The 27,841-nt window shown below is 41.2% G+C and overlaps 1 protein-coding gene across 6 annotated transcripts in view; it reads right to left on the reverse strand.

Moving 5' to 3' along the window:
- Positions 1-4,737: 4,737 nt before the first annotated feature.
- ENOX1 (ecto-NOX disulfide-thiol exchanger 1) overlaps positions 4,738-27,841 on the reverse strand; it is a 370,433-nt gene continuing 347,329 nt past the window's right edge. For all 6 annotated transcript variants that reach the window (XM_054809849.1, XM_054809876.1, XM_054809859.1 and 3 more), the window contains 3 exons: positions 11,934-12,036; positions 8,883-8,968; positions 4,738-5,685 (listed from right to left, as the gene is read on the reverse strand). In XM_054809849.1, coding sequence (XP_054665824.1) covers positions 5,554-5,685; positions 8,883-8,968; positions 11,934-12,036 — 321 coding nt within the window. In that variant the 3' untranslated portion in view covers positions 4,738-5,553. The remainder of the gene's footprint in view (positions 5,686-8,882; positions 8,969-11,933; positions 12,037-27,841) is intronic.

Below are 27,841 nucleotides of genomic sequence, written 5' to 3' on the forward strand. Positions count from 1 at the left end.
GAAAAGCTAGGCTTTGGCGTACAGAAACGCATCTACGCGGAGGGATCTGTTGCACCAGAAGGATGAAGACGACGACCTAACAGCGATTTACTTCGACTACTGCTTTGGCATTTGTGATTAGCTAATAGTCTGATAGGAATAAAAGGCAGAACGCTGAATAGGAGCAGAGATGTGACTTCATGTCTATATACAGTGTTGATCAGACTAATACACATAACAGCTTTTCTCCGCACATTTTAAAATAGGTGTTGAAAAATTGGCAAGGATATTAAAAAAAGAAAAAAAAAAGGTTGTAATGACTTGAGGAAGAGACAAGAAATGCTTTATGGCAAAACACTTAAAAGCTCAATCTGTTTAGTTTATGAGAAAGAATACTGAGAAGTAAATAGACTACAATATATAAATATCTTCACAGGGAGAAAATATGCAGTACTAAAGGATTATTTAATCTTGCAGAGAAAAGCAAAACTGGCTAGAAGCAGCCAGAAAAAATCAAGTTAGGAAGTAGGGACACAATTTTGACAATGCTAATCTCTTGTAACAAACTATCAAGAAAAAAAGTATCTTTTCCATCACTTGATAACTTTGATTACGGCTGGATGCTTTTATGGGAGATGTATTTTAATCCACCATATGCTACTGGGATCACTACAGAATTAACTGTGACATGGCTAAGATACGAGCAGTCCAAGCGGATGATTTTTTTTTTTTTTTTTTTAGGCTTCAATATTATGTATATAAAAGCACATAAATTGGCAAGAAGTACTTACCAGCCAGAAGTCTGAGCAAATGGTTATAATATGGCTGTGTCAGGATTGCAGGAGTGCTCTCTGCTGGGTTTAAAGGAATACACATTTTTTTCTCTTGCTGCCCCCCAAATATCCCTATTGAGAGGGAGTATGACAGCGGAGTCAGCCATTCAGTCTGAACAGGCACAGTGTTTATCACCCAGTGTGAGGCAAAGCACTTAATCGAAGGTACTCCTGAGCATAGCCATTTCATTTTGTTTACAAGTTAGGATTTCCACATATAGGACATAAGGAGTTTATGTAGTCAGAAGATCTGCACCTTGTAAGCATAATTTCCTGATTCGGCTGCTTTTTCATTTGACTTGTCTTTGAAGGATTCAGTTTTAACTCAGTAAGTAGTCACCCTTTGCAGTGCGAGTAGTTACGCTGACTGTGCTCTCAGAGAGACCGCGAGAAGGAACAGCTTCCTTCAGACCTTGTTCTGCTTCATAGGCACTTAATGCCAATAAATGTAGGAAGTTTTCTGTTTTCCTGAGCATCTCAGTAGCTGCTTCCAGAGAACTAGAGAACCAGAAGGAATTTATCTGCTATTTGAGGGAAAAAATTGGGTAAAAAAGCTGCAGATCTTATCAGGGTAACCAGAGTGACAAGTCAAGGGACAGGAAAACTTGTACCCTTTCACGGGAAAAGGATGATAAAAGCCTCACACTTCAAATGCTAAACTCCACGATGCATTTGTTAAGCTCCTGTTTTGGCAAGATGGACAGAATACAATGCAAAATGGACATCAGCCCTGTATCGCACCTAGCTACTACTGGAGGCACAAAAAGACTCTGTCTCCCAAATCAACCAATTCCTTTCCCTCTTCCTCTCCCCAAACCTCATTCCCCAAATCAAATCACATCAGCCAGAACGTTTTTGTCATACTAACACTGACTGTCAAAGCCACTCTGATTTTAAATAAAACAATGCTTGCGAGACCAGAATTTTGACAGAACGCTTTTACGACAAATTTTCCGGCTTTAGATTCCATAGCATTTACTGTATATGATGTGAAACTAAATGTAGCATAGCTTGATACAGGATTTTCTCTAAATCTCAGTATAGCTGTTCCTTAAGTGAATGTGATGCTCCGGCAGTCATGAACATGCAAGTTTTGCCTGAAACATGCACACTTCAATAAACAATTAGGCTCCACTATGTGCAATAGCATGAGGCAATATTAGAAATTTCCTTTTTAGTAATGGGGATAATGTAGTCTTCATCAAACATTGCTCTCTGTTGTGGGCATAAAATGCGGTTTAACAGAGAGGTTACACTCACCTCCCTTGAATGTGCAGGGTGAAATGCACATTTGTCCAAGAGGTTTTGCACAGCGTATCTTTTAAGCCTTCAAGTGGGAATCAAATACAGTGCAGTAAGAGGCTGGCCCTCTAAACTGACGAGTCAGCCCTGCCACCACTCCAAGACAATTCAAAGCTGAGGATAAGCTAAAAAACTCTCCTGGAAGAACAGGAGGTCAGGCCAACTGAGCTCAACTCCCTGCAAAATACTCTGGTCGTGTTTGGTCAGCTGGAAACCAAATCTTCTCCTGCTCTAGTCTGTATTTGAGAAGAGGGGACTCTGCTATAGCTTTCTGCCAGATTTTTGCAGTTGCATGCCAGGCTATCACATAGTCTCACCTCTTGAGCTTGTGGTTAGCCTGGTGGTGTGGTGTTTCTTTGGACTATCCTTTCCTTTTTTTCTTTTCCACTACCATTGTCAGGCCTTTGCTAACAGTAAATAGTTTTGAGTCTTTGCCAAATGTGCGTCCTCCTTCAACCTGACTTGGAGAAACTTGCTTTAGGTCTTGCACTGCCTCATTTCACTAAGTACCACTTGGCCACCTCATCTTCTTCTTTCTGGAGGAGAGCCCACTGACTTCTGCTGCAGCTGACCAAGCCTCTATTCCAGTCATCAGGATAAAGTAACATAGAGAAAAGCTAGTCTCCTTTTCCATCATACTGACTTCTTCCTTTATTATAGGTAAGTGGCATCACCTCGTGCCATTTTCACAAGTTGCTTTGCTGCAAGTCCCAACAGCGCTAAGAAGGGCACCGTCACCCACAGCCATGGCTCCAGCGGTTTACAGCTGTCCTCCAGTGGTATGCATCATATGGAATACATCTTTCTGGGCTATGATGACATCAGATTGACTGACACTACTGCTCAGACAAGCTAGCTAAAGGGTGCATCACCAGAATGCCACCACTTTTTGAAGGTGGCTTCTTTGATATTCATCCCACTGTATCACTTCAGGACCCACAGCTGGATCCCCCAAGGGTCATCACAAGGACATTTCAGCATCTAAGTGATGGAGCTGAGCATTTTAATTGTTTCCCCTAAAGCCAATGAGCACACGATGTTAAAGCCAGCTCTGGAGCCCAACCTGATCCTCATGAGGAACCCCGCCGAGTTTCAAGGTCTCAGGTGATAGGTTACAATATTGCAGGATGGCTGCATGTTATTTATACGAAAGTTTAGATCTTCTATGGTGGTATCTAAAGGCCAGTGAAGAACGTTCCCTTTTAGCCGGTACTAGACAAGGACTAAAAAGTCGCTCTCCTAAAGCACTTATGGTCTAGATAGACAAGAAAAACCCAGGAAGGACAAAGGAAGAGAAAACACATGCAGAGCAAATATGGTGATTATGTTACAAGGTCCTGTCAGTTTTAAGATGCTTTGTGGCTATCAGGGATGGGAGTAGTTTTGTGGGAGAGGAGATGAGCTAAAGGGAAGAAAAGGAGGACACAAGATAAAAAGGGAGGACAGAATATAATGAAGAAGTATGGCATGAAGAAAGCTGAGGTGAAAGTTTTCTCACATCTCTTTCCCCCAGCCTAAGTGCCACCCATACACATTTATGTTACAGTACTTAAATAAGAGCTGTCAGACCTAACACATTTTTGCCTGAATTATTCATAAATCTGCATGATCACAAGAGAAGAAAGAATTGCTATTTGGATTAAACTAGTTAATTTTCATTAACATAACTGGCATATAATTACCAGTTTCACCTGAGTAACTTACGTTAACACAGGTTCTGCAGCGACCATAATAGAGATGTATGTTCTTTAAAACAACTTTTGTGTGTACTGGCTGAAAGCATAATTTTCTCCTATAATAGACCTGCTAAGCCTTTTTCTTTTTCCCTTTTGTACACAATTAACATTTAATTTAATATTTCTATATTCCAGGTGGATGCCAGAAGAGAAATAGGTCCTGAAGCAGTAATCACTAACAGCCAAGTACGAGAGTTCCTGCATGACTAATTGCATTTGACACTAATTGCTGCGTATTGAAGAACCTGAGTGAAACATCATTCTGACACATATCTGGATACTCCCTGCATCTGTTGCAGTTTGCCATGTTTCCTGCTATCGGTGCCCCACTTTATAGGGCCGGCTCTCTTGTGGCCGGCTCTTCTGCCTACACAGAGGTGTGACTTGGAAGGGGCTTGGTTGATACACACACTTCTTCAGCTTTCACCAGCTCTTACTCCTGGAGTGTCATTTAGGAGTTAATCCTAAATTTACATTGATGTCCCTACTTAAGGGGCACCACCAAAAGTGAGTTATTGCATACCTTGCCTGGCCAAAGGCATTAGCTGGGAGCCAGGAGGAGTAACTGATTGGCTGCCTCCTGACTACCCAACACAACACTTCACATGAGAAATTTGAAGGTGTTCATTTTTAACCTGCCTGTCTGAAAAACAAACGAAATCTGTTCAGCTAAACAAAGCTCCATGCTGGTGCTTCCTCTAGCAATAATTTTAATTATTTTAATTTTAGCTAATATTTCAAGCTCTTTTTTGAATCCTAATTAACTTAACCAAGTTATCTACAATTAATAGCTTAGGTAGGAGAAAGATAAGTGCCAGGAGACTCTTCTTGGATTGATAAAAATTCAAAAACATCAGAAGAAAAACTTGTACAAACAATATGGTAGAAGTCATATTTATTGATAAAAATTAATATATCTGCTATAAAATTTGTAACAGTAATGCAACTGAATATTTATTTTTATGCATAAACCTGAATGTTACATACCAAATACAATACAGTAACACTGGTTTCCTCCTTATTTACATGTTTATGAAAATTGATATGCAATCCATGTTAAAAGAACTTGTAATGGATAATAGTTACATTAGAAAAATAATATTCTTGATAAAGCATTCTTGAGGACTCCAATCACATTTTCAGGCCTCTTTCAATAAGGCAAAAATCCCTGGTACAGCATATAACTTAATTTACAAAATACAATAACTTCAGACACATCTTCAAGTTTTCTTTTGGTATGCTTTTCTTCACTGTAAAATTACTCAATTTTCTTACTAAACAGAAAGAACTTTCAATAACAAAACTTAATGAGTTCTACTACATATTACATATACATCGCTGTAGCTTAGCGACCATAACCGGGCAATCTTTCTCCTTCACTGTTTGCTCAATGAGCTTTTCTTAGATGCAGGACATGTAGTATTTTGAAATCATTATGACTGTGGTATCTTTCTTCAGTTTTCATAGGAAACAGATCTGTCACATTTTTAATTTTTTTTTTTAAATTTTATTTTATTTTAGGAACTGGTGCACTACTACATTTCCACTCACAAGAGAACGTCACAAATGTAACTAAAATTAGGCTTGGATAACTCTGAAAACATACTACTACGTGCCCAACCCCAAATTTCTTACTTTAATACTTTATAACCCTGCCATGCTCTAGGAATTCTTCTTCTGCATAGCTTCATTACTAGTCCCAGTCAGATAGTTTTAATTCCTTCAAAGGCACAAAACTTCCACCTCTTTTCCAGTGTTGCTCCTACACCAGTGAATTCTTGCTTAAACATGCGTGGCAGTCTCATCAAAAGCATTTCTATCTCATTTGCGGAGATCTGAGAAAGAGAGAAAGGTAAAATTACAGTGAGAAAGCTGCCTTGTAGATTGGAAAAAGGAGATATGGAGAACAGAATTAAGGGTGGGGGCGGGGGGGGGGGGTGTAATTCCAGGGCAGATGAAAACAATCAACCATTATTATTTTTTTAACCTTAGCCTGACATGAATTTCCAGACTCCAAAGCAAGTGCAGATTCCTTGCAGGAATGGTTCTGCTTTTGTAAGTGGCATCCCACTGTAAAAGAATTACATCTGCTATTTGTCAGGGCTGCTGCAACACGGTGTTGTACGAAGTCCAGCTAAGAACTACAGTTGCAGGTATACTTGTGAGGTGGAGGAAGCAAATGGGACCTCATACTCCCGTCTCATTCCATGGTCTCTTGAACACTTCTTCTTCCAGCTCCATCGGTTTTTCTCTTGCAAAAAACCTAACAAACATGGCAACTTTATTTTTAATTAACTTACTTTTGTTACTTAAGGCTGACTATCCATGGAGCCATCTTCTCCCAGTTTGGCTAAGTTCAGTAACCCCAGATAACTAGGCAGTGAAGTTCCTGACTCAGCATTGCTCAGAATGCTTTTATGGTCTTGAAACCTTCATAACTGGTCACCTTCCTAATGGAAAAGATGCTTTCATTGCAGAAAACACCTTCACAAAGGCAACCTTTCTGGTATAATCAGTAGGGAAGTCAAGAAATAAACAGTCATGGAAAATGAACCATTTTATCCTACTGCTACTTCTTCTAAAGCGGTGGCCATGAAAGGAACAGTAAAGAAATCTATGGGTGCTACCTTTTATCCACAGATATCTCCATGGTTTGATAGGCTTCTCTGGCAATTACAGCATTTCTGCATATTCATATTAGTACGAACCTTCCATGAAAGGTTTTACTTTTTAAAGCGGCATATAAACATAAAATATGCTAATTATACCTCATTCCACCCAAGGAAGGTGAGAAAATATCTATCACCTCTTATTTTCCTGAAGAGGTTAATGCAGCAGAAAGGCTAAATTATTTGTTAAAGGTGGTGCTGAAAAATCAGTGTTGGAGGCAGAGTAATCAGGTCCACGTTTATGTACTCTCGTGGCAGTAACACATAGATGGTTACCTTCGGGTAATGCATCTGAGCTCTGTACTGAGCCCTCAGACCACATGGGTATGCTGACCTTATCATCCCTGTTCAGGTGAGGAATGACAGGCTAACCATGGAAAGTAATTGAAATTAATCTCTGAGATTGCATCTCTGGATTGCGCTATTAAAAAGTAATTTGTTGCTACAAGCAAGTTACTTCCAAAATAAACCAGCGAGGTCAAATCTTGCGGCTTGTGTTTATTATGCAGCTGGTAGGTCGAGTGTTAGCTGCAGGGCACGTTGGCACCTCGGAGGGATGGACGCAATGCTCCTTCCATGCTCTGTTTGCAAGTTAAGGGTTTGATCCTGGCAGCCTTGCAGATGCCAACAGGTTACTCACATGAGTAGAACTTCAAGGACAGAGCCCACAGACATGATGAGGAACTGCAGCACTGAAGGGGGAGAAAGTTGAAGACCTCAGTGGGCAGAAGCAATGAGCAGCAGGGCTGGAGCCCAAGGAGCCAGTATTTTAAATGATTGTTGTTGTCACTCAAGAGATACAGAGCTGGAGGGGTCAGCAAGGGGAAAAAGCAGTTGAAACTTAGCCAAATGCTGTGTGTTAAGGAAGGACATGAAAGATGACTGAGGAGATTGGGCAGACTGGGTGCTGCAGGAACTGGGGACAAAATGAAGGAAGGTGTACATGTGGCAGAGGCTGGGAGTAGAGAAGCAGAAGAGGAATGGTTGCAGGTGTGAAGCTCTAGATGTATCAGGTCTTGATAAAATCAGATTTTTTTGTTTTTAAATTGAAATTCATCAGTTTCTCATGTCTTTCTACTGTCCTCATCCCTCACTCCTTCTTCATTGTGGGTAACACTGCACTTCAAAGCACTAGCAAATCTGAGCTGTCATGGCCTGAAGATAGCTCCTAAGAACTTCATCATCCTTCCTTTTCTCCATGCAATCTGTCTTATTTCCAGTGGGCTTCTAGCTCAGGATCTCCTCTGCTTTTAGCTATCCATTTTTTCACAGAAACAGAGGAAGGATCCCAGAGGCATGAAGCAGCCCATCAAAGCAGCCCATCACAGCAGCTGGAAGGGGATCTTGGCTATGGGTGGCTGGAGGAAGTCTTCAGCAACAAAACATTACCAGCATCAATGAGCACCACACAAGGAGTGCTGCTCATGTTCTGAGTCCAGGTGCACACCATAACTGCATCCTGCTTCCATGTTGCAAGAAGATCTGGGCAAGCACCATCATCCCCATGTCCAGTGGAAGTATTGGCAGATGTGGATCAGAGCTGTGTCTGACTGCAGGGTGACCCCTGCATCTGCCAAGTATCTTGTGCAGTGTTAGCGTCCCTGCAGAGCGGTTGTTTAGCACTTAGAGTAGCATTCACCTGATCGAAGGCAGCTATTTCACAGCTGAGCTTCTCACCCATGACTTCCTTAATATTCAGTGGAGAGGAATAAGCACTGTGGTGGCTTGATTTCATCTCATCCTACAGTCGATATTTAAAAGTAAGTCAAAGAATCTTATCCTACAGGTATGTATTGACTATGGACTGTACATACTGATGCATTAAGAAACACTTTGCACACTGTAGTGTGTTGGCCTCACTTTTGTGTTGGCCACACCTTCTCTGAATTTAGCAATAGGGTCAGCCAACTCCTTTGTGAAGCCCTCTCTGCTTCCATGTGGAGACAAAGGGCATGCTTCATGTGTTCAGGAAAGTACATGTTCAGTATGACCCATGACTAACAACTTTAAGAAGGGTAAAGAATCACCTCCTAAAATTCTGCACAGTTTAACAGCTACACCTGCCTCTTGTTCTGCTTGCTTTCTCCTCAGCTGTATTTCAGGATCATATATCATAAAATCAGCTGCTAGTCTCTGCCATTTAAAGCTCCGCTCTTCTTTGCCACAAAGAATAGCTAAGCAGCACGAGGCAAAGACCTCAACGCAAGCACGTGCACTGTAATTTGCGAATGAATAAAGACCACAAACCCCCAAGCCCCATATCCCATTATCCTTCTAATAGAAATGCACGAAGAGTTTAACCTGCAGTAAAGAATAATACAATATTTCTATAGAGAAAACAGATTTTGATTAAATTTTTTTACCCTAGAGTCCAACTGCTGCATGTAAGACCAAAGATATTCTATATTGGCTCCAAAAGGGTGGACGTGAAGAAATGTGGATATGATACCTGTATTAAAAACAAATGCGCACAAAGTATTGAAATTACCTCAGACAATATATCATTAAAATAAACAAGATAATTCTGAATAGTCTGTTCTTGCAGGTTTTTCAGTATGAATTATGATTCTTATTTTTCTTACACAACCCAATAAACATAACAAAATGGCACATTTTTAATACAGTCATAATAACATGGTAAACACAATAGCTCATCTTCAGGAATGACAGCAGTTAGCAAGTAAGTGACCAAGATAATATACTGATGAATAAAGGAATTTCTAAACAAAGACTTGCTGGAAGCATTTCAACTACCAATTTTATGCTTGATTTACCAATATAAAATTGTGGATATTGTAATGGTAAAATTATTGCTTTTTTCCCCTTCACTGGATGCTCTGTTGTGAAAACGTTTCATATAATTGTGTCAGAAACCTCACTCCCTCCATTTTTTCTAGTAATTACGCTGATGCTGGTTATGAAAAGTGTTTAATCCATATTACCCCTAACTGCTGCTGAAGAAAACACAAATCCTTTATGACATATTTACTTATTTACTTTCTCTTAAAAGAGAGCCAGTTCTGTCTGTCTTCATTGTTTTTTACAGGATAGTTGTAAAAGGTATGGGAATAAAAGTGGCTTAGGAGGAGTCAGGATCTAAGTCTAGAAATTTTTTTCTGCAGTGAAAATCAAGTGACAGCATAACAATGATGACCAGAGAAAACAAGATTTGGGGCATTGGAATTGCTATTAAAAGCACTATCCAATTTCTCTTCTTCTAAACAAACAGTGAAAATACAAAATGGCATGTGTGTTACTTACTGTTTGGGGAGAGTTGAACTGTAAGAATCACAGCAAATATTTTCAACTCTGTTTGGATGGGTTTCTTAGCTGAACCACCCTAGGGGAAGTTCCTTATATTTAAAGCATAAACACCAGGATTAAAAATGCTTACAAATGACAAAAATGGGTCACTGTATCTTGTGTACTGCAGGCCATATCGCTTTCTTGATGCTGAATGAATTAGGATAATCTTGGATTTCATTTTTCCCCAAATACTAGCCATGGTTGAAAATGATAAGTAAAATTTAACTCATTTTAGACTGGCTTTGCCAAGAACACCTTCTTTTCCTCCCTCATTTTTCCAATGGCATTTACAAACTTGTAATTCTGCAATGGGAGGGGCATGTATTTAATTTTACACTATGGCAAGTCCTAGCAGCAGTTGCCTTATTTGTGCTGTGTGTGACCATACCCACACATGCAAGAGCTCTCGAAGCAAAAGCCAAGACCATCACACTTGGATGGGTTGACTGGAAATCCAGTTTGTATTCAAATCACATTTTAACAGTGGCATTGCATTTAAGTGTGTTCCCAAGGCTTTTCAGTTCAGGATGCTCAAAGCTAGCTCTTTCATATAATGTAAATAAAAAGTCACTTGAAAATACTTTGTAGTTATTGACTGGAGTTCCATGATAACTTTTTAGTAATTTTGTTTTCATTTTATGCTCTTCTCCTCTGAGACAATATTGACTTTTGTAAAATATAGACGGACTTAGTGAGTGGATGGAGGCGAGGCCCATTTTTCCCTTGCCATGCCTGAACATGCCAAAGAAGAGGTAACATGAAATCCATCTTGAGCAATCTCTTGCCTTTGACCTGTAATGAGCCAGTTGTGGGGGTATTAGGACCAGTAATATCTGGACTGAGATTACACCATTTATCTGAGTGTGCCACTGGACAGCTGGTGGACGAGACCCACTTTGGGACACTGCCACCACTTGTTATGGTCAAATAATGAGTGACCTAGAAAAAAAAGTTCTTTATTTTGTTCTTAAAATCCCATCCTTGCTACCCTTCTCACAGAAGTTATCTTTGAACAGATCAAATACAGTCCATTGCAATTAAAAGTTCATTATAACAAGCAAAATTAAATCGATTTATACATTTCTGTACATCCCACTGTTCCACATCTCACCAGTCACAGGAAGGTTGTGTACTAAGCCTTTTAAACATTTAAATACATTCTTCACTTTTAAATGACCTTTTAGGTCCAAACTGAATCTGTGCACCAGCAATAAACCAGCAACTTTCCTGGTACTTAGCAGATGCAAATGAGCTGCATTTAAACAAATTAAGGTAGTTTTGGAACTATCACCTACCGGGATGCTGCTGATTTTGTGAAAAGACTAAACCAAAGAAATGAAACCTGGTCTTTCAGGTCAGCATTCTGGTGACCAGCAACCACGCCGTAGGGAGCACTTTGGACCGTGGCCCTTTAGGCTCCTTGAAAATCTGTCCCACCAAAACCAAATGCAAAACATGCATGGATATAAATGGGGCACGTTCCCTCCGAAGGTAGCGTGGGTCCAGCCAGCATTCCTGTATGGTACCAGTGAGCTGGCCCACTGCCCTGTAAGCTTTAGCTTTTAGGCACTCTTAAAGAGTTTATTTTAAAGATTTTATTCTAGGTAAAGGAGATGACAGTCCTTGTGGTATTCTTTATAAATATTCATACTGCTAATTCCCTCACCTAATCTCAAAAGCATAAATCTGCCTTGCTTAATACATCCAGTATATGTGATTTTTGCTTGGTAGTTTGCTAATGTTATTTCCATCCCCTTCTCCTTCACCATTTTGTGTAATAATCAGATAACAAATTACACAATTCCAGCCTGCTAAATCTCAATGTAAATAAAGTCTTCATACATTTATGCTGCAAGTCTAAATGCAGATCCTGTAATTTCCTTCATACCTGAAATCCTTCCATTAAACTCCTCAGAATTTTTCAGAAAGAAGTTCACTTGCATTTTAGGATTTCTCATACTAAAAGCCATTATGAATACAGAAGAAAAACAAAATAACCTTTTTTTTTTTACTTTTATTAGCTCAGAGATGCATGTAAACACATATGCAAAATAAAAACTTGTTAAAAGGCATTTTGTTCTTGAAAAACTTCTGTTGGGTTGTCTTACCTATTAATAGTGCCTCTTTCTCTGATTTTAGACCTGGGCTTCGTTTCTCTGAATTTTTTTCTCTGTCTTGGTTGACCAATGCTACTGTCAATACATTGATTTCCTATAAAGTTTAAAAAACAAAACAGGTGGTCATGTAGATTTCATTTACTTCAATTAAACCTGTCTGCTTCCTTTCAACTCTATAAAAAAGATCATTACTTTAAGTAACATCTAAAGACAAGACAGTTATAAATAATCGATTTGTTTGCAGAATATTAAGACACTTTGAAGCACCTTTATGCTAAGAGCTGCTAAGAAGAGAAATTTTGCTTGTGGAGTAAGTAATAACTTTGTTCCTAGTGCTTCTTCATTATAACAGCTTGAAAGATGTGCCATAAAGTGTGGGGATGGTCAGAAAACTCACATTTTCTAGCTATTAAACCTGTAAACAAAGACTGCCTCTAGGGAACATGGATGGGAACATTCAGCTACAGCCATAAGAGTAAATTCACCGGTCACTAGCAATGTTTCTAGCTACTAGAGCACAATCATCTACCCTGATATACTCTCCAACCAGTGCTGGCATGGTGTTGGCCCCTGCCCTGAACAATTCCCAGGCACGTTTTGGGGGTCAGCACATTTCAGGGACCATGCCTAACAGGCAGTTTGCATACAGCTACCTTGTTTTGAGGACTGAAAGAGAGCCAGCCTTGAGGGCAAACACGTCAAGGCTCCTGCTTTGAGCTCCTTTTCTGCAACCAGGTGGCCTGAACCACCCAACTCTCAGCCAAGCTATCACGTTAGATGTTCCATCAGAAGTACCCAGGCAGTTGTGTGACACAGATTGCTCTTCTCCTGGGTATATGTGAAGTAAACAAACTATCTCTATTTCAGAGGGATGTAAGGGGCCTCAAAGTGCATTACACAATATTCAAGCATATACATGGGCTGTTTCCATGGAGCAACTGATAGGCAGTAACTCGTTCCTTGGTGAGGCAGTGACTCACGCTGCTGCATCTGCTCTGTGAAATGCTCAGCAGTTCCATGCAAAACCTCGGAGGCAGAGAGCATGGAGCTGGAGATATGGCGGTGTGAGGTGGGACTGTGCAGGAATGGTGCTCTTGTTCTGGTTGGGGGAGTCAAGGTAAGCAGCTGGAGGTTGCACGGGACTGGACAGCTTTAAATGCAAGCAAATTTGCACTATTCAATGTAATTATGTGGCCCATCTAGAACATTCACTTGGGGTGATGCCTTGCTCCAAAATTCTTGGCAAGCATTTTTGGCAATAAAAGAGAGACACTGGGCTTGGGTCGCTCTAGGGCATTTCTGGAGGTGTGAATAATCCATGCTAAAAAAAGGCAAAACCTCCAAAATATGTCAAATGTGCCTCTATATAGATGAGTAAAGGCTTCACAATCTGTGAGATTGGTAAAAAGAGTCAGGCACTTCCTCATTCTCAATTTAAAAAACCCAAAACCACAACACAAAAAACCCCCAGTGATGTACTTTGTGCTCTTTATAGGCTGGCTCCAAGGAGCAGCTGCCCAAATGCAGTGCCTGATGGCTCAGACACATCATGGGCTCAAATGTTCCCTCACGTTGTGAAGAGGAACAAGTTGCCATGTGTCAGCTAAGAAACTTTACGTGCATTTCAGTGACACACACGCATATGTGCATCCTTAGCCCCCAGCAACAAAGGGCTCTGACAGACTTCAGCCCACAGCGAAGGAGAAGTGAGATGCATTGAGTCCCGTGTGGTTTGCTGCAGTTGTAGTGGCCAACTGAGGCATGTCTCCTGGCCAGAGATCTGTGTGAAGTTGTGTACACGTAAGCTAGTCAGCCTTTTCTGTCTTTTTAGTCAGTAGAAATGAAATAACTTTTTATTCATGTTATTTACTTTAGGTTGAAATAAATTGGACCTTAGAGGTGCCTACTTTATATTCCTCATTGGCTGCAAAGGGAAACTCATAGCACAGATATAGATACCTACACGTAGGAGGGAGTCTGCAGTTCAAGAGTCACAGTGATGCTCTCTTAAAATAATGGTGTGCCTGAGTGCTCTGGCAGCTACATCACCTTAACGCTAACACTCCTGTAGTGTTGTAATGCACAGGGCACATTATAACAGCAGGCGTATGCTCTAAGTTGTCCAGTACTGTTGACTCTCCTCCAGATACAGCCAAAGGCTAATGCAAATACTCATCTACCGCTGGCCATGACATCCCAGAACAGTGAAATAAAACCCAGGCAAGAAACAGAAATAAGAGAAGTGTTCACATGAATTTCTCCATAAGGGCGGTAATGACAAGGGGGTTACAGATCAGAAGAACAGAGCTGGGTGACAGATTTCATGATACTGCAGCAGAAGAGCAGAGCAGCATATGCCACCAGAGCTTGTATAGGTTAAGATGTAACTTTTGACTCCATCAGAGACAGAAAAGCAGTCTAAAAATAACAATTCCTGAGAGGGGAAGGAGAGAGCAGAGAGATGTGTATTTGATATAACAGGCCCCAAACACAACGCACTAGCAGTTTCAGATGGGATTAGAAGTTTTGTCAAGCGGTGATGCAGAGAAAGAAACTATATTCCCATTGGGAGCAACGAACAGATGGATTCTCATTTAATGCCTAGATTTGAGCCTGTGCAGAACATTTTGTATGATTTATAGGACAGTGTAAATGGATGCTAAAGGAAGTCACAAGTCTTCCTTAACTGTGTGGTGGTATGGAGGATAAAAGAGTAAAAAATTGGTTATGGGGGAGCCTTAGGAAACTAAGAGTGGCAAAGATAGCTACTCAGCAAACGACTGGCTTTAGAAGAAGGCTGCAGGTTCCCGAAGGTGTGAAAAGGGCAGGTTTCTGCCATCCAAAATCACCCGCCTCACAGAAGATGATAAATTAGACAACTCTGATGTATTCAGCTGCCAAAATAAGCTTGCACAGACCATGGGAAAAATCCAGGGTGTGTATGGTCACATAAAGGATTCAGTAGCAATGCTGGTAAGAATTAATAGTGATTTAAGAGAAATGGTCATAATTGTGTCTAAAAATTGAGTGTGAAATTCACCCAGAAACCAGGCTAATTATAGCATAAGTGAAAACCTTCAGTATCTGACTAGACACTGCAGATACAAATCTGGTGCCTATGAAGCCTCTACAACAAATCCTCACGCAGTTAATTTGCACAGTTTTAGAGGCACTACTAATGCCAACCCACAGAAACAAGACTTTTAAGAGCACAAAGATGAATGAGGCAATAACTAATTGGAAACAAACAGTTGGGTCACCTCTCTGACGTGAGAAAAAGCTACTGATCACCAGATGCCTGAGGAAAATTACTTAATATATATACTATATTACAGTATTTCCTTTCTTTCCTGAAGACTATTCTTTATTTGGCAAATTATATTTGCTGAGGGCCTAAGCAGTCTCCTTCAGCAGGTTTCATTATAAAAGGAGTATTTTGTTGCCATCTGTCAGTTACAGCATCAAAGGACAAGAACGCAGCTGAGCATGTGCAAAACCAGTACTTATTAGAAGCGAAATGACCTTGCAAGAACTAAATACAGTGTGTGGAAGGCTTAATCCAGGTTAAATCACACCTGGAGATCATTAGGGACCTGGCCCTATTCATTATTCACAAATTATGTCAGGTATTGGAGAACGGGGAGGCCCGATTTGATGATGACAGCTCCAGAGCTGCTCAGCATGAATGCAACCATTCTGTGTGATGCTCTCACCATTGCCAGCTTGGAGCTTTTTCCTGCAAATGACTTTCGTCCTTCAGCAGATGACAAAAAGACATTAATTTCCCTAATGGGCTTGACAAACCCTATGATTCTGCAGGCACCGCTTAGGACCAGCATTTTGATTTGGGGCTCCCTGCTTTTGAACCAGGGAGGGAAAGACAGAGAGAGAGTCTTTCTAGAAAACTTTCAGGAGAACTTGCTGGATAAACCAGAGGACAGCATAACAACAATTTTCTCACATGGACTATTCACTTCCATAGGCAGACCTCTGATACCACCACTGATGTGGAGCTGATGGCTGTGGAGAGTCATACATGGCAGTTCTCGCACATCGATGTACACCGTAGCCATGTCCTGACCGTAAGGTGGGTCAGAAGTTGGGTTTGTGTCATTCTCTCATGTACTCTGGCTTCTTTTGGAAGCAAATGCGGAGGCATGGGGAAGTGGATTGCTCCAAAAGGTGCCTGGTCTCACTGTCCACCATGGCCCACCACAGAGCAGCTGGGTCCCACGCTGTAAACACAGCAAATAAGAGCGTGAATCCTGAGAGAGCTGCATTTGCCAGAGAGAGACACAGAAGTCCTGAAGAGTAGAAGAGATGTGGTGACTTTCTACAGAGGATGGTCACAGGTACTGTAAGAGCAAAAGGCTAGCTCTGCACTCCAGCAGACGAGCAGATCAGAAAACCCCAGATACTTAGGCTGGATGACTTTGGTCTTTCAGTCCTTCATTGGTTTCTTTTTTGCCCCTGTGGGAAAGTATGTTATTAAATAAAAAGTACTCAATCCAGACATCACTCATCCTCTGCAGGCCAGTCTTGCAACAGTGCAAAAAAGGCAGACAGAATATAAAATGTCTGCTCTTGCCTGGGGCTTCTCTCTTTAGGAAAAATGGTTCTCTTGAGCCTAAAAAGTTCCATGATCCTGAAAACATATGCTAGCCAGCATCCCTTAAAATGGAGGGAGTGAGGACTTGCCATTCCCCATAAATGCTGACCAAGAGCGGAGCAGGATTTGAACAGTAGCTGCCATACCTGGAAACTACTCCTGCCAGAGGGCAGTTCCACATCACCTGTTGTTCAGGAGTCTGCTTGAAACGCAGAATATGGGATTTAATGAATGTGACATTGAAGACACCTGACATGTGATCAGGATGCAAATGCCAAATATCCAAAGAGCTGAAATACTGTCTCCACTATCTAGGTAATCCAAATATTTGATAATTACCTTTAAATCTAGGGGGAATTATGACTACTTGCATATTGTCTTCAAAGACCTTTGTTTCAGTATATGGGATTCTGCAGAAATGTGTGGTGAGGGATAAAAATAATATTATGCCTTCTGAAAAACCCAGTAAAAAAAAAATCCTACCAGACTCTGGAAGAGTTTGCAGGATATGTTGGTGTTTGTACTATATCTACAAAGCCAATTGTCAGAGGCATTAAAACAGTAGCAGAAGAAGGAAAGACTAGATGTTGGACACAGCAGGCGTATGACAGAGCAACTGCTGAATGTTGTTAGATGTAAGGGATATACCACGCTTTCTCATCAGCCAGGGGATTTATGAGAGAAAACGAGTAGGAGGAAAAAAAAACCCTATATATCTGAAACATAAGCAAAAATCTTGCAGGCTATTAACAGCAGGCCAGAGAGATGTTGTAGGCTTGAAAAGAAAAGGTAGGTTTATGATTCTGATAGAAGAAAGAACCATGCACGTGTGATACCAAATTTTCAGTCCTTTAAGCTCTTGAAAGGAACACGTGTACCTGCTCTGAGTCCATAGATCTGGGCTTAGACATCAGATCTGCTTGCCCCAACTGCTTATTGACGGCCAGGTAGGTTTGACGATTCTACTGCAAACGTGGGTAGAAACTGGCCTGAGACATGAAGACTATGCATTTTTAATTTATTCTCATTTACTTGGGGCTCTCTTAAAGTCTGGTATAGATGTGTTTGCTTTGCCGGCCTTTCTTTAAATGTACTTCAGACCCCCATTTGAAAATTTAATCTTACTGTTTTAATGTGAATGGAGCCTAATTCAATTTCCAATCGAGTGAATGGAAGCCTTGCAATAGTTTCAATGCATGTCAAGTCAGGCATCTTAAATTTATGGGGACGTGCAAGGTTGAGGTACAGGACAACTTCTGCCAGCTTAACATCATTGTCAGTTGAGAATGGGCTGCTGTCCTTGTCTATGTTGTAATCCATGGTGAATACAAAATTCTTCGATCCAAGTTGAGCTAAACTACAATGAAAGAGCTTATTTAAATTTTACTTAAATCAAATTTTCTTGCAAATGTGGCAATGTATGAACACACTCACAGACGTGATCGTGACTCAGATGATCACAGAATCGCAAAATCACTCAGGTGACCTTGGGAGGTCTCTAGTCCAACCTCCTGCCCAAAGCAGGATCAGCTGCGGGGGCAGAGCTCATGGATGCGCAACAAGGGGTAATAGTCCAATGGCTGGATAAGCCTCAGCAGTTTCTCTGCAAGATCCCAGTTCTGCGCCCTCATCAAACAATGTGGGATGTGTCATCAACAGATGGGTGCCTCCATCCCCTGCAGAAGGGTTTTTCCAACCACCACTTGCTGCTTCCTCCTGCTACTTGTAATTAAAGACTTATCTCCATGAGCACAAAGAAGGACAGAGGTAACATCACAGATGGGGAAAGCCTGATAATCTATTAAGAGAAAAGAGAGTCCCCTGACACAGCTCCTCCCAGGGCTGTCACAGAAGAGCATCAGCCCCAGGGGTTGAGCATGACACCTATCAAGACCAGACAATGGAAATGCTCTCTGGACCATTTTACAGACTGAGGGGGGCACTGCCTATAGGAGTACTGGACTTGTTATGGGATGTAGGGGAAAAGCATTTTGGGATTGTACAAGACTTAGTTGAGGGTACTTAGCAGGAAACAACAGGCAGGAAAAAGGAGGGATCATGGTGGTTTGGGAAGAGGATAAAAGGGATTGGTCCCATGTAAACAGGTTGATGGTCAGTACACTTGTCTGGCAACGCCATGCCCTGATCAGTGCATTACACTCATTAAACTCAATTTCTAACTCTTTTCTTGGGTGAGGGACTCTCTATTCTGTGTGCATGGGGGTGTGTGAGGGGGTACGAGCACAGCAGCTGGAGTGGGATCAGGGGTCAGTCAGCCACGTGTCTGGGGTGCTGCAGTTAGAGAGACCAGGGTGTGTTTGTATGCTGCTCTGTGACCACTGGTGAGCATCAAGCCAGACTAGCCACTGAGCAGGATAAGAAGCTTGGGAGCCACATATTGAAGTGGCCATAGGTCTGGGATGGATCCAGGAGAGACCAGAAACACTGCACGTGACCTACTGGAGGGACCAGGGGGTCCAAGCCAGCAACTGGGGACATGGTGGGGTCTGGGGAATGACTAAAAGACCTGGCTGCGTGTGTGTGTATGCATGAGGCAGAGGTCAGCTATGGGACAGACTGAGAGGCAAAGGCCAATTACTGGAGGAATCCACATTGTATATATGTGTAAGTCTGCATATACATTTCCCACTAATGGACCTTTATCCTGACCAGCCAGAAAGAGGAGCAAGATGAGGCCATCAGTGCTGTTTGTGTTTATGAATGCTGAGTCTGTGCTGATCTGTGTGGCTGGCCATGTGTATATGTATGCAACTGATGCACGTGTTGTATACGTGTGTTTGTGCAACATGCTTGTGGGGAATTCCTGCTCAGCCTTGCTGCAGGCTGGTCACGTGGAGCTACAACGACATTATCTCTGTTGGGTTGCAGGATTCAGCAACTTCCAACAGCAGCAATGCTTGGTTTGGGCCAAATGGCTCTAATTCTTCTTTTAATGGAGCTTGTTCCCCTTCATGGGCTGCTATGGCACTGTGCTGTGATGTGACGTGTAGAAATTTGGTTGTTTGAACTCTGAAAGTAACTAAAAATTCTCCAGGAACATCACGTGTGTTAGAGAGCGCTTCTTTCAGCATGTCCTCTTACAGTGACTGTTCCTGACTCTCTGCTGACTACTCCTCTAAAAATACTCTAATGACTAGAAAATTGCTCATAATCTTTGATTAATATAATTCTTTTGTTGCCACAAATGAATTGATCTTGTGCTAGCAGATTAAGTACTTTCTAGAAATATTTCACATGGTCCTGGTTCTTCACAGCCTAAGAGATGATTTCAGTAAAGTGTCTGACATCGTTAGGTGGTCTTGCTGACACACTGTCTATATGTAGAGAGCTTTCCTGGCCTTTTCTATGTGCACTGGGATAACTCAGTTTACAGTAACAAATTACACTGTTGCATCATGTATAAAACAAATAAGGTAAGGAATGAGGCATCCAACCATCTGCCCAAAACCAGAGCTCTCACAAGCAGCCTGCGCTAATTTTAGAGTTAGCACCAGGTCAACAACTCAGTAAAAACACCCCTTGTTTTTCGGTGTTTTTTCCCAGGGTCTCAGAGGATCCTTCTTCTTCTACTATCTAACTAGTGATGCAGAAGAACGTATTTGCCATATGCTACACTGCTGGTGAATGTGACTGGTCTATTATTAGAAATGATACAGACCAGGTGTCACCTTTTCATGCAGATCAAGCCTAAACTTGATAACTTATTTTGTGCTACGCAAGAAACCAGCATTGGTTTTGTCAGCCACAGCACACTGTAATTACTTTTAAAGTACACTAATATAGAAATTTACTTTTAAAATACACTAATAGAGAATTTAGCAGAACTGTAAATTTAAGAGTGCACTGGTATTAACAAATAAACAGCTGACAACTGACTTGAAAAATTATCTGGTATTAAAATTATAGGAACAACAATGAAGAAAAATTAGAACAGCGAATATAAGACCTTGCAAACGAAGCACTTCAAACGCACCTCTATGCATCTAAGATTAGTTTGTCTGATTTATCCTACATGATAGAAATGTTTTCAGGAGTGAAGATTAATTGTATTATGGTGCTCTTGACATCCTATTTTTCCGATCCATTTGCCAGAGAGATGCTTTTAACTTTTTCATTACAAAGCTTTTACTATTATAACTTTCACCTGCTGAGTTTAGGCAACTAGCAATAATCTGAAAATGCTTTTCTCATTGAAACTATCTCTTTATATTGTTCTCATTGTATTTGAGCACATCTATTTTATGGGAACGTACATATGCAAAATGCGGATGACTAATATGAAAGTTACTTCATGCTTATTTTTAAAAGTATGATCAGGTTGCTTCATTTTCTAAAGCTGGATTTATGTGTAGGTTCCTGATGACTTAACACAGATGTTTTATGTGATGTGAAGGTGGTTGTTTTGCAAGGGAAAAGGTAATTGTCATTTTGCGCACTTTATGTTAGGGAATTGCAGCACACCAATGGTTGGCTGAACAAAAGCGTTGCCTGCCCACCAGCTCTGCCCCCAGGAGGGGATACTTCATGTTTACTTGAGACTGAGAGCTTGCAAAAACCCTTTCCAATGGTCTCTAACACAAATATTGCTCTAGCAGTCTCCTCAAGAATGATGGACTTCTAAAAAACAGTTAAAGAGAGAAAAAAAGGCAATTTGTTTCCCTTCTGGGATGTGTAGAATTGTTTTGAAAATGTCTTTGTTGAAATGAAAGGAAGTTATTGGGGGGGGGATCAACCTTAGATATTTTATGACTGAATAATTTTCAGCAAGTATTTGTATTTGAAAGATATTAATCTTAGGTATCTGGAAACCCAGGACAACCACCACATTCACAGGAATCTCCACATCTGAATATATGAAAAGTACTCGAAACAAACATTTTGGGGCTCTCATTCCTTTGCATTGGATTTTGATTAGGATGATGCACTCTTCTTCCAAGAAGAGTGTCTCCTGGGGATATTGAAGTTTCTTTCTTGCTTCTGTGACTTTTTGCAGTTTATTCCTTGAAGGACTTCAGCAGGTTGGAGGGAGCGTGAATGTGGTGTACAAGCCCCAGGACTGCAGTAGCAGGCTTGTGGCTGCAGCAGAGGTGGCCCCATCATCCTTCAGGTGGTTGCGGGGGAGCCTGAGTGCTCTGACAAGCCAATCTGCCTTGTACGCTGTGTGGGTTAAGCACACAGCGGCATATGTATAAGGCTGAATGTTATTCCTCGCTAGAAATGATGGGATGACTCCTGTATACGTGTGCAGTATAAATACGCAGGGAAAATGCTTTGGGATGAAAGGCTGCACGTAATGATCAGATATTATTAAAATGTCAGGTAGCTCTGGGCATTGAAGAACCGTCTCCCTGTGGAGCTCATATGAAATTTAAAGTCAAAAACTTTTGTGATTTGCTGAGTGGGTGGCTGAATGGGTTTTATCATTGTGTCTCAGAGTTCTCTCTTCTCCTCCCTCAGATGATGGGAATTCACTCCAATCAAAAGCCAAGTTACAATGCCACTCTGACACTTTTAATTAGGGACAAGGGAAGTAGTGTGATTTCTTAACAAAGGGGTTATTGCTACAGCCCGGATATGCTTCAGGTAGCACAGTCCGTGTCAGAATATCTCTCGGTCTGCTGTAGCCGTTTGCTCCTCATAGGGTTAGGTCGTTGTTGAAACTGCAGAGATTGTGATACAGCTAGCAGAGAGATCTGCACCGTGCTAATGAAACTCTATTGCTGTCCTCTAACACGCAGAACCAGGGTTGGGGCAGCCAAGGGGGGGAACTCAGGGAGACTCGATCTATCAGTGTGTAAGAACTTCCAAAGGCTGAGCAGACTCTTTGATAACATGGTCCTAAAGAGTCAGTTAAACTCCTGTTATTTCTCAGGCCTCACGGTACTGAATTCATGAGGTGGTCATTCCTCATGCCTGCCGTCGTAAGTAGGAAAGCTGCTGATCTGCGAACGGTCACAGCTGCTTGAATTTATCATACTCCACATGCTTTAAATTGAAGGAAATGAGAAGAAATGAGTGATGGAAGGGCTACAAATAAATGCCTGGAATGAAAAAAGGAGGGCAGGGAGTAGAAAGAGGCACAGTGACTCCTCACTGCCTGGTCCTGGCCACACCAGGACAGAAGAACCTGAACACAGGCAGTAAATGAGTCTCTGTAATACCTGGGGACTTTACACCCCACTCCAGTCAGGGTACAGGGTCCTTGCACCTTCTCCTAACAAGGTAACACAGCCATGATGAGCCCATATCTCTCTCTCCTCAGGGGGCTATCCTCACCCTCACACTGCACCATTACTCCTGCTTGTTCTCTTTAGACAATTGACCACATTTGTTAAATTAATTAGTTGACCAAATACAATCTTGCAAAGGGGAGCAGTTAACAACAGAGGGGATGGAGAGTGCACGTAGTCCACGCTCTTTTCAGGAAATACAGCTTTGAACCTTCTCAGATGGGAGAGAAGCAAACCCCAATTTCTGGCATTCCCGGCGGGGGACGTCACCCCTGAGCTCTCGGGTGAGGAAAGGCTGCCAGCACCCTCTCCCTAGCCTCAAACACACCCAGCTGTCATCACCTCGCTTTTTGCAGTGCCCACTCGCTCCCGTGTGCTCCAGAAATGCCTGCTGCAAGGCCAGAGGACCCCACAAAGCCAAGGAAGCTACTCAGTGACTCACGTCAGCTTGCTGAGGCTGAGGTTCACAGCTTACAAACCCAGGTAGCTCAGAGAGAAAAGAAACACACATTTCCTGACGTGTGCAAGCCCTGCACTGGAGTTTTCTGGCCTGTAACTTTAGGCCCAAATTGCTCTTAATTAGCCACGTTGAGCACATTTTTTATCAGAAGCTGGTGTTGTTCTGGGAAGAGTAAGCCTTCTGAAGACTGGGCTAGCCAGGAAATGGCTGTTGCACTCACAAGGAAGTGATGCAAAAACATCAGCAAACACTTGGGATCTTCATCAGTAAAGGCAACCAACTTTCGTCCTGTAGTCCCGAACCCCTGGGATGATTTGAGGAGGCATTGCACTCCTGTAGGTCCCTCTCCTCTCCCTGTGTTCAAGGGTTCTTTTCATCTCACCGGGCTCGATGTAAAGTAGACACACAGCACGGAGGTGCCCCATCCTATGGCAGGTGTGTACTAACACGTACACTGACATGGGATGTTCACAGCAGGTACCCTTGGGTGCTTCCATTAAAGGTTTGCATAGTGAAGTACAAGAACTGAACTCTGATAAGTTTGGTGGAATTACAGACTTCTCTGAAAATTGAAACTTTTAAAATCTTTGCCCGGCTTGTTGCAAAAATGAGCCTCATTTAAGAGCTGTCTTTACCCGTCTTTGGTAAATATCATCAGTGATTAACCACACTAAGTGAAAAGAGAAGACTAAGGTGTAGTTAGGAATAACATCGCTTTCAGTGTAGCATAAAGTGAGCAATTTAGTAAAATGGTTTAAATATTTCGCCCTGGGTATACTCCTCCTCGGAGTCAGGGATCATCTGGCAACTGCTTGAAAAATTAAAGGAAGAATCAACATCAAATGTAAGATGCTTGGTTGAACTTGAGAAATCCTCTGATAACAGCTTCAAGTATTCAAATGGAAAAATGCATCCCTACTTAATACTATTGATTTCACGTCTGGAGAAAAACCCACAGAACATTGTGTCCAAGCTGCTGGAGATGCTAACTGGAAGCAGACAGACGAATGAGGTCTAAGTCATTACTTTGTTCAAACAATGAAACTTAAACAGAACAAAGAGCTGGTAAAAAAATTTGTGGTGAAATCAGTTTCACTTTCTGAAGTACATTCATTTTATTATGCCTTGGTGATTATGAAGTAACCCTAAAAGTCTTTTGGTGAAATCCTGGCTTTTTAACTTGATGTGAATTTAATTTTTAACTTCAATAGTCAGGACTTCACCATGCGATTGCAATCTGGGCATTCAAAATGCTTCTGCAACCATGATCTATCTTTTGCTTTGGTCGGAACTTGGAGGACTGATACTCTTGACTACATTTTATGGCACTTTTACAAAGGGTAGGAGTTATTCACAGGAGCTATCTAAGGAAGGCAGATAGCTGTCAAGGGAGAGCACCAAACTCCTGGCAGAAGATCACTGGCTACTTCTTAAGTGAGGCTTGTGTAAACAAATCTCCCTTTCTCCATCAACAATAGAGGGATACCATGGATGTTAACCTTCCCACCTTCAAAATAGGGATATATTCCCCAAGGCTATATAACTGTATTTGCATGCAGTGCCTTACGTATACTGAACTCAGCATCGAGCAAAAGGAGATCTTTGATCAAAACACAGAACTAACCTATATACAAGAAGCTCCACAGAAAGCCACTGAACTTACAGAAAGAAGAATACAGTGGAAGAATAAGTTGCCTTTATAGAGGCAGCCACAAAACATGTGATTAGCATTTTTAGTTTGCAAAACATTCTCTATTTGAGCACACTTCCCAAGCAAGACTTTTTTTTCATGTTGGGACTAATCGGGTCCCAAGAGTCCAGGAACATCCTGGAAGAGGATTATATCTGAAATTATAATTGTCCATCAGCCATTATTTTCTCTTCAGTTAAGGCAGAGATGTGAATTAAATATCATTATATGCAGCAATGAAAAGGAAATTAAAAGGGGGGCAGATTAGAAGCAAGAAGCAATTTTTCCTAACCGCAAGGCTGAAGGAAATGAATGCTCAGTGACAGCACCTCTGGCAGTCCTGGGTGTTGAAGTCTCTGTTAACACCAGCCCAGGATCTCGGGCTCTATCCACCGCTTGAGCCTGACATTTGCCCTTTCCTGACACAGAGTAGAGCTGGGAAATGTCAACAGGCATAACAAATATTACTGCATGTACCTGGCAAGTCACTCATGAAACACCCTTACGACTGTTTACAGAGCCTTGTAAAATGGTTTTGCTTTCTGGAAATAACAGATGTACTGGTAATACACTAAAATTTCGGGGTTTTTTCAACCCAGATTTTTGTGCAAACTGCCATGGCAGGGAGGGTAACGTTGCAATTGCTCCAGCCTCTTAGTTAACTGTGCTCAATTGTCCTGCAAAAAACAGAAGAAAAACCTGAACATTCGTCCATTTATAGGTTAGGCACGTTTCAAGAGGGTTGTTTTTCTTTTTCCAAAGGTGTCCATATCCTTGTTTTCCTTTCAGGATGGTCTCACATAATGGAAATGTAGAAGACACACCAGGATAGGTCTATGCACATATTTTCATCTGTATCTGCTTTTGCTAAGAAAAGTATTTCCAGGTTTTATTTTAAGAAACAATATATTCTAATGTAAAACATGATGCAGACCAGTGTCATCAGCAGAAAGCCTGAGGACTGCAGAAAATAAAGTTTTTAAGATTACAGTATGGGCTTTCTTGATGTGTATGCAGTGTGCCTGAAGTTTCTACTGTCCTTTCTAGGAGCCTGATCTTCTGCAGAGTAAGTATTCTAAATATGCTATAGTGTGAAGATTAGATTGTGTGTTCAGTGTATAGACATACGTTGCCATTTTTCCTTACCAACACCTCCCACTATTGCTCTGCATGTAAAGGTATTTCATTTGCTGAATTCAACCTGTCAACTGTAACAAATATGTCCTAATCCCATTATATGCATCACAGTTCACTAACAAGCACGTAGGAGCCACCAAGCCTTTTTCTCTTTGATCATCCCAGATTTGCACACTGGCCAAGGGCAAGAACCATGAAGTCTGCTGAGAACAAACGCGGAGAGACAACCTGCAAGGCACAACACCTGAGCACATTGATATAAATTGCAGTTGTTTAAAAGGTACCTCAACTTCCATTTTACAAAGTTCATTACTGTAGCAAATGCTTTAACATCAGTTCTTTCCCTCTATTTCTCTCTTTCCATTTGTGCTGCTGTGCTTTCTCTGATTTCATGGTGGCATAATCGTTGAATACATGTCTGCAACTGTGACTCAATAATTGTAGCTGTCTGGTCTCCCTTTTCACCATTAATTTAGGTATTGACTTCTTTTCTTAGGAGTCTAATATTGCTGTGAGGTCATCATGGGAAGAGCTCATGGAAAAGAGGGGTAGAAAATAAGAGTTTCTAGCTTATGGAAAATTCAGGCATTTGAACAATTCCTACAATTACAAACTGGAACAAAGTATTACATTGTGAAAAATTGACCATTAACCAAAGATTCTGAAATATTTTGGTTTAGATATCTGGGAATGATGTACTGAAACACTCTCTTTATGCAATTGAAATGTTTCTTTTTAATGCTATTTCAACCTTTGTATTATATAAAAACCAAAACTTTCAGGCTCTTCTGTTTTATCCAGTTACATATGAAACAGAATGATAAAAGTTGAAGCATTTAGGTAATTTTCCTTTAAAACATTTCAATCCTGCAAAATATTGTTTCACCCAGATTTTTGGAGAGGAAGCAAGTTCCTTTAAAAAGTTTCTAAGTCTTACATTTCTAAATTCCTTTAGGAAACCTGCAACCAGCTGTTGTACAAAGACAAGTTTTTAGGTAGCAAGCGTGAGCATTTCAAGATCATGGGTGGATTAATGTCTTTATTTTGGTTTGCAAACAGAATCTTTCAAAGAGGCAATGAGACGCTGTGCAGACAGACTGCAATTGCAGATTTGTTGGAGCTATCAGACAATATTGAATGTCTCCTGTCCAAATGCTGAGAGCTATGAGGCTCTATCGACTTCACTGCGGAAACAGACCACAATGAATGAGATTCAGGAAAGGATTAAAAAAGAGAGGACAACATTTCCTTATCACAAAGCAGTCCACAAAATTTGAGCCTTTCACTCAGGTTTAAAATGATACTGCTTTCCCGGCTGTGCCATTAGACAACACATTGACTAAAAGAGATGTTAAAATATATTAGTGTTCAGACTGTTGCTAGTTCTCTTGGCTAGGAGGAAGATATCGTATATAATCAGTTTTAATTTTCATATGTTTATGACAAAGCACAAAGCTGCATGGTTTGGATGACAAACATAGCAGGAAAGTTTTCCTTTTTTCTCTCTCCCCTTATCCAAATTGCTGTTTTGATTGCAATCATTAAGGGAATAATAAGGGAATAACAGAAGCATTTTTTTGGCAGCAGGTTTTAAAAAACATGACCTTAACAAGTCCTTTAACGATTTTGGACAAAATAATGACTCAATGAATTAATTTAGTCCTCTTGTGCAAATTAACTGTTTCCAAATTATACCCGTATACGAATCGCTTCACTCGGAACTGAAATACGGCCAGACTTGCTCAGCTGCAA

Source organism: Grus americana, chromosome 1 (genome assembly GCF_028858705.1).
Source record: "Grus americana isolate bGruAme1 chromosome 1, bGruAme1.mat, whole genome shotgun sequence".
Lineage (NCBI taxonomy): Eukaryota > Metazoa > Chordata > Aves > Gruiformes > Gruidae > Grus > Grus americana.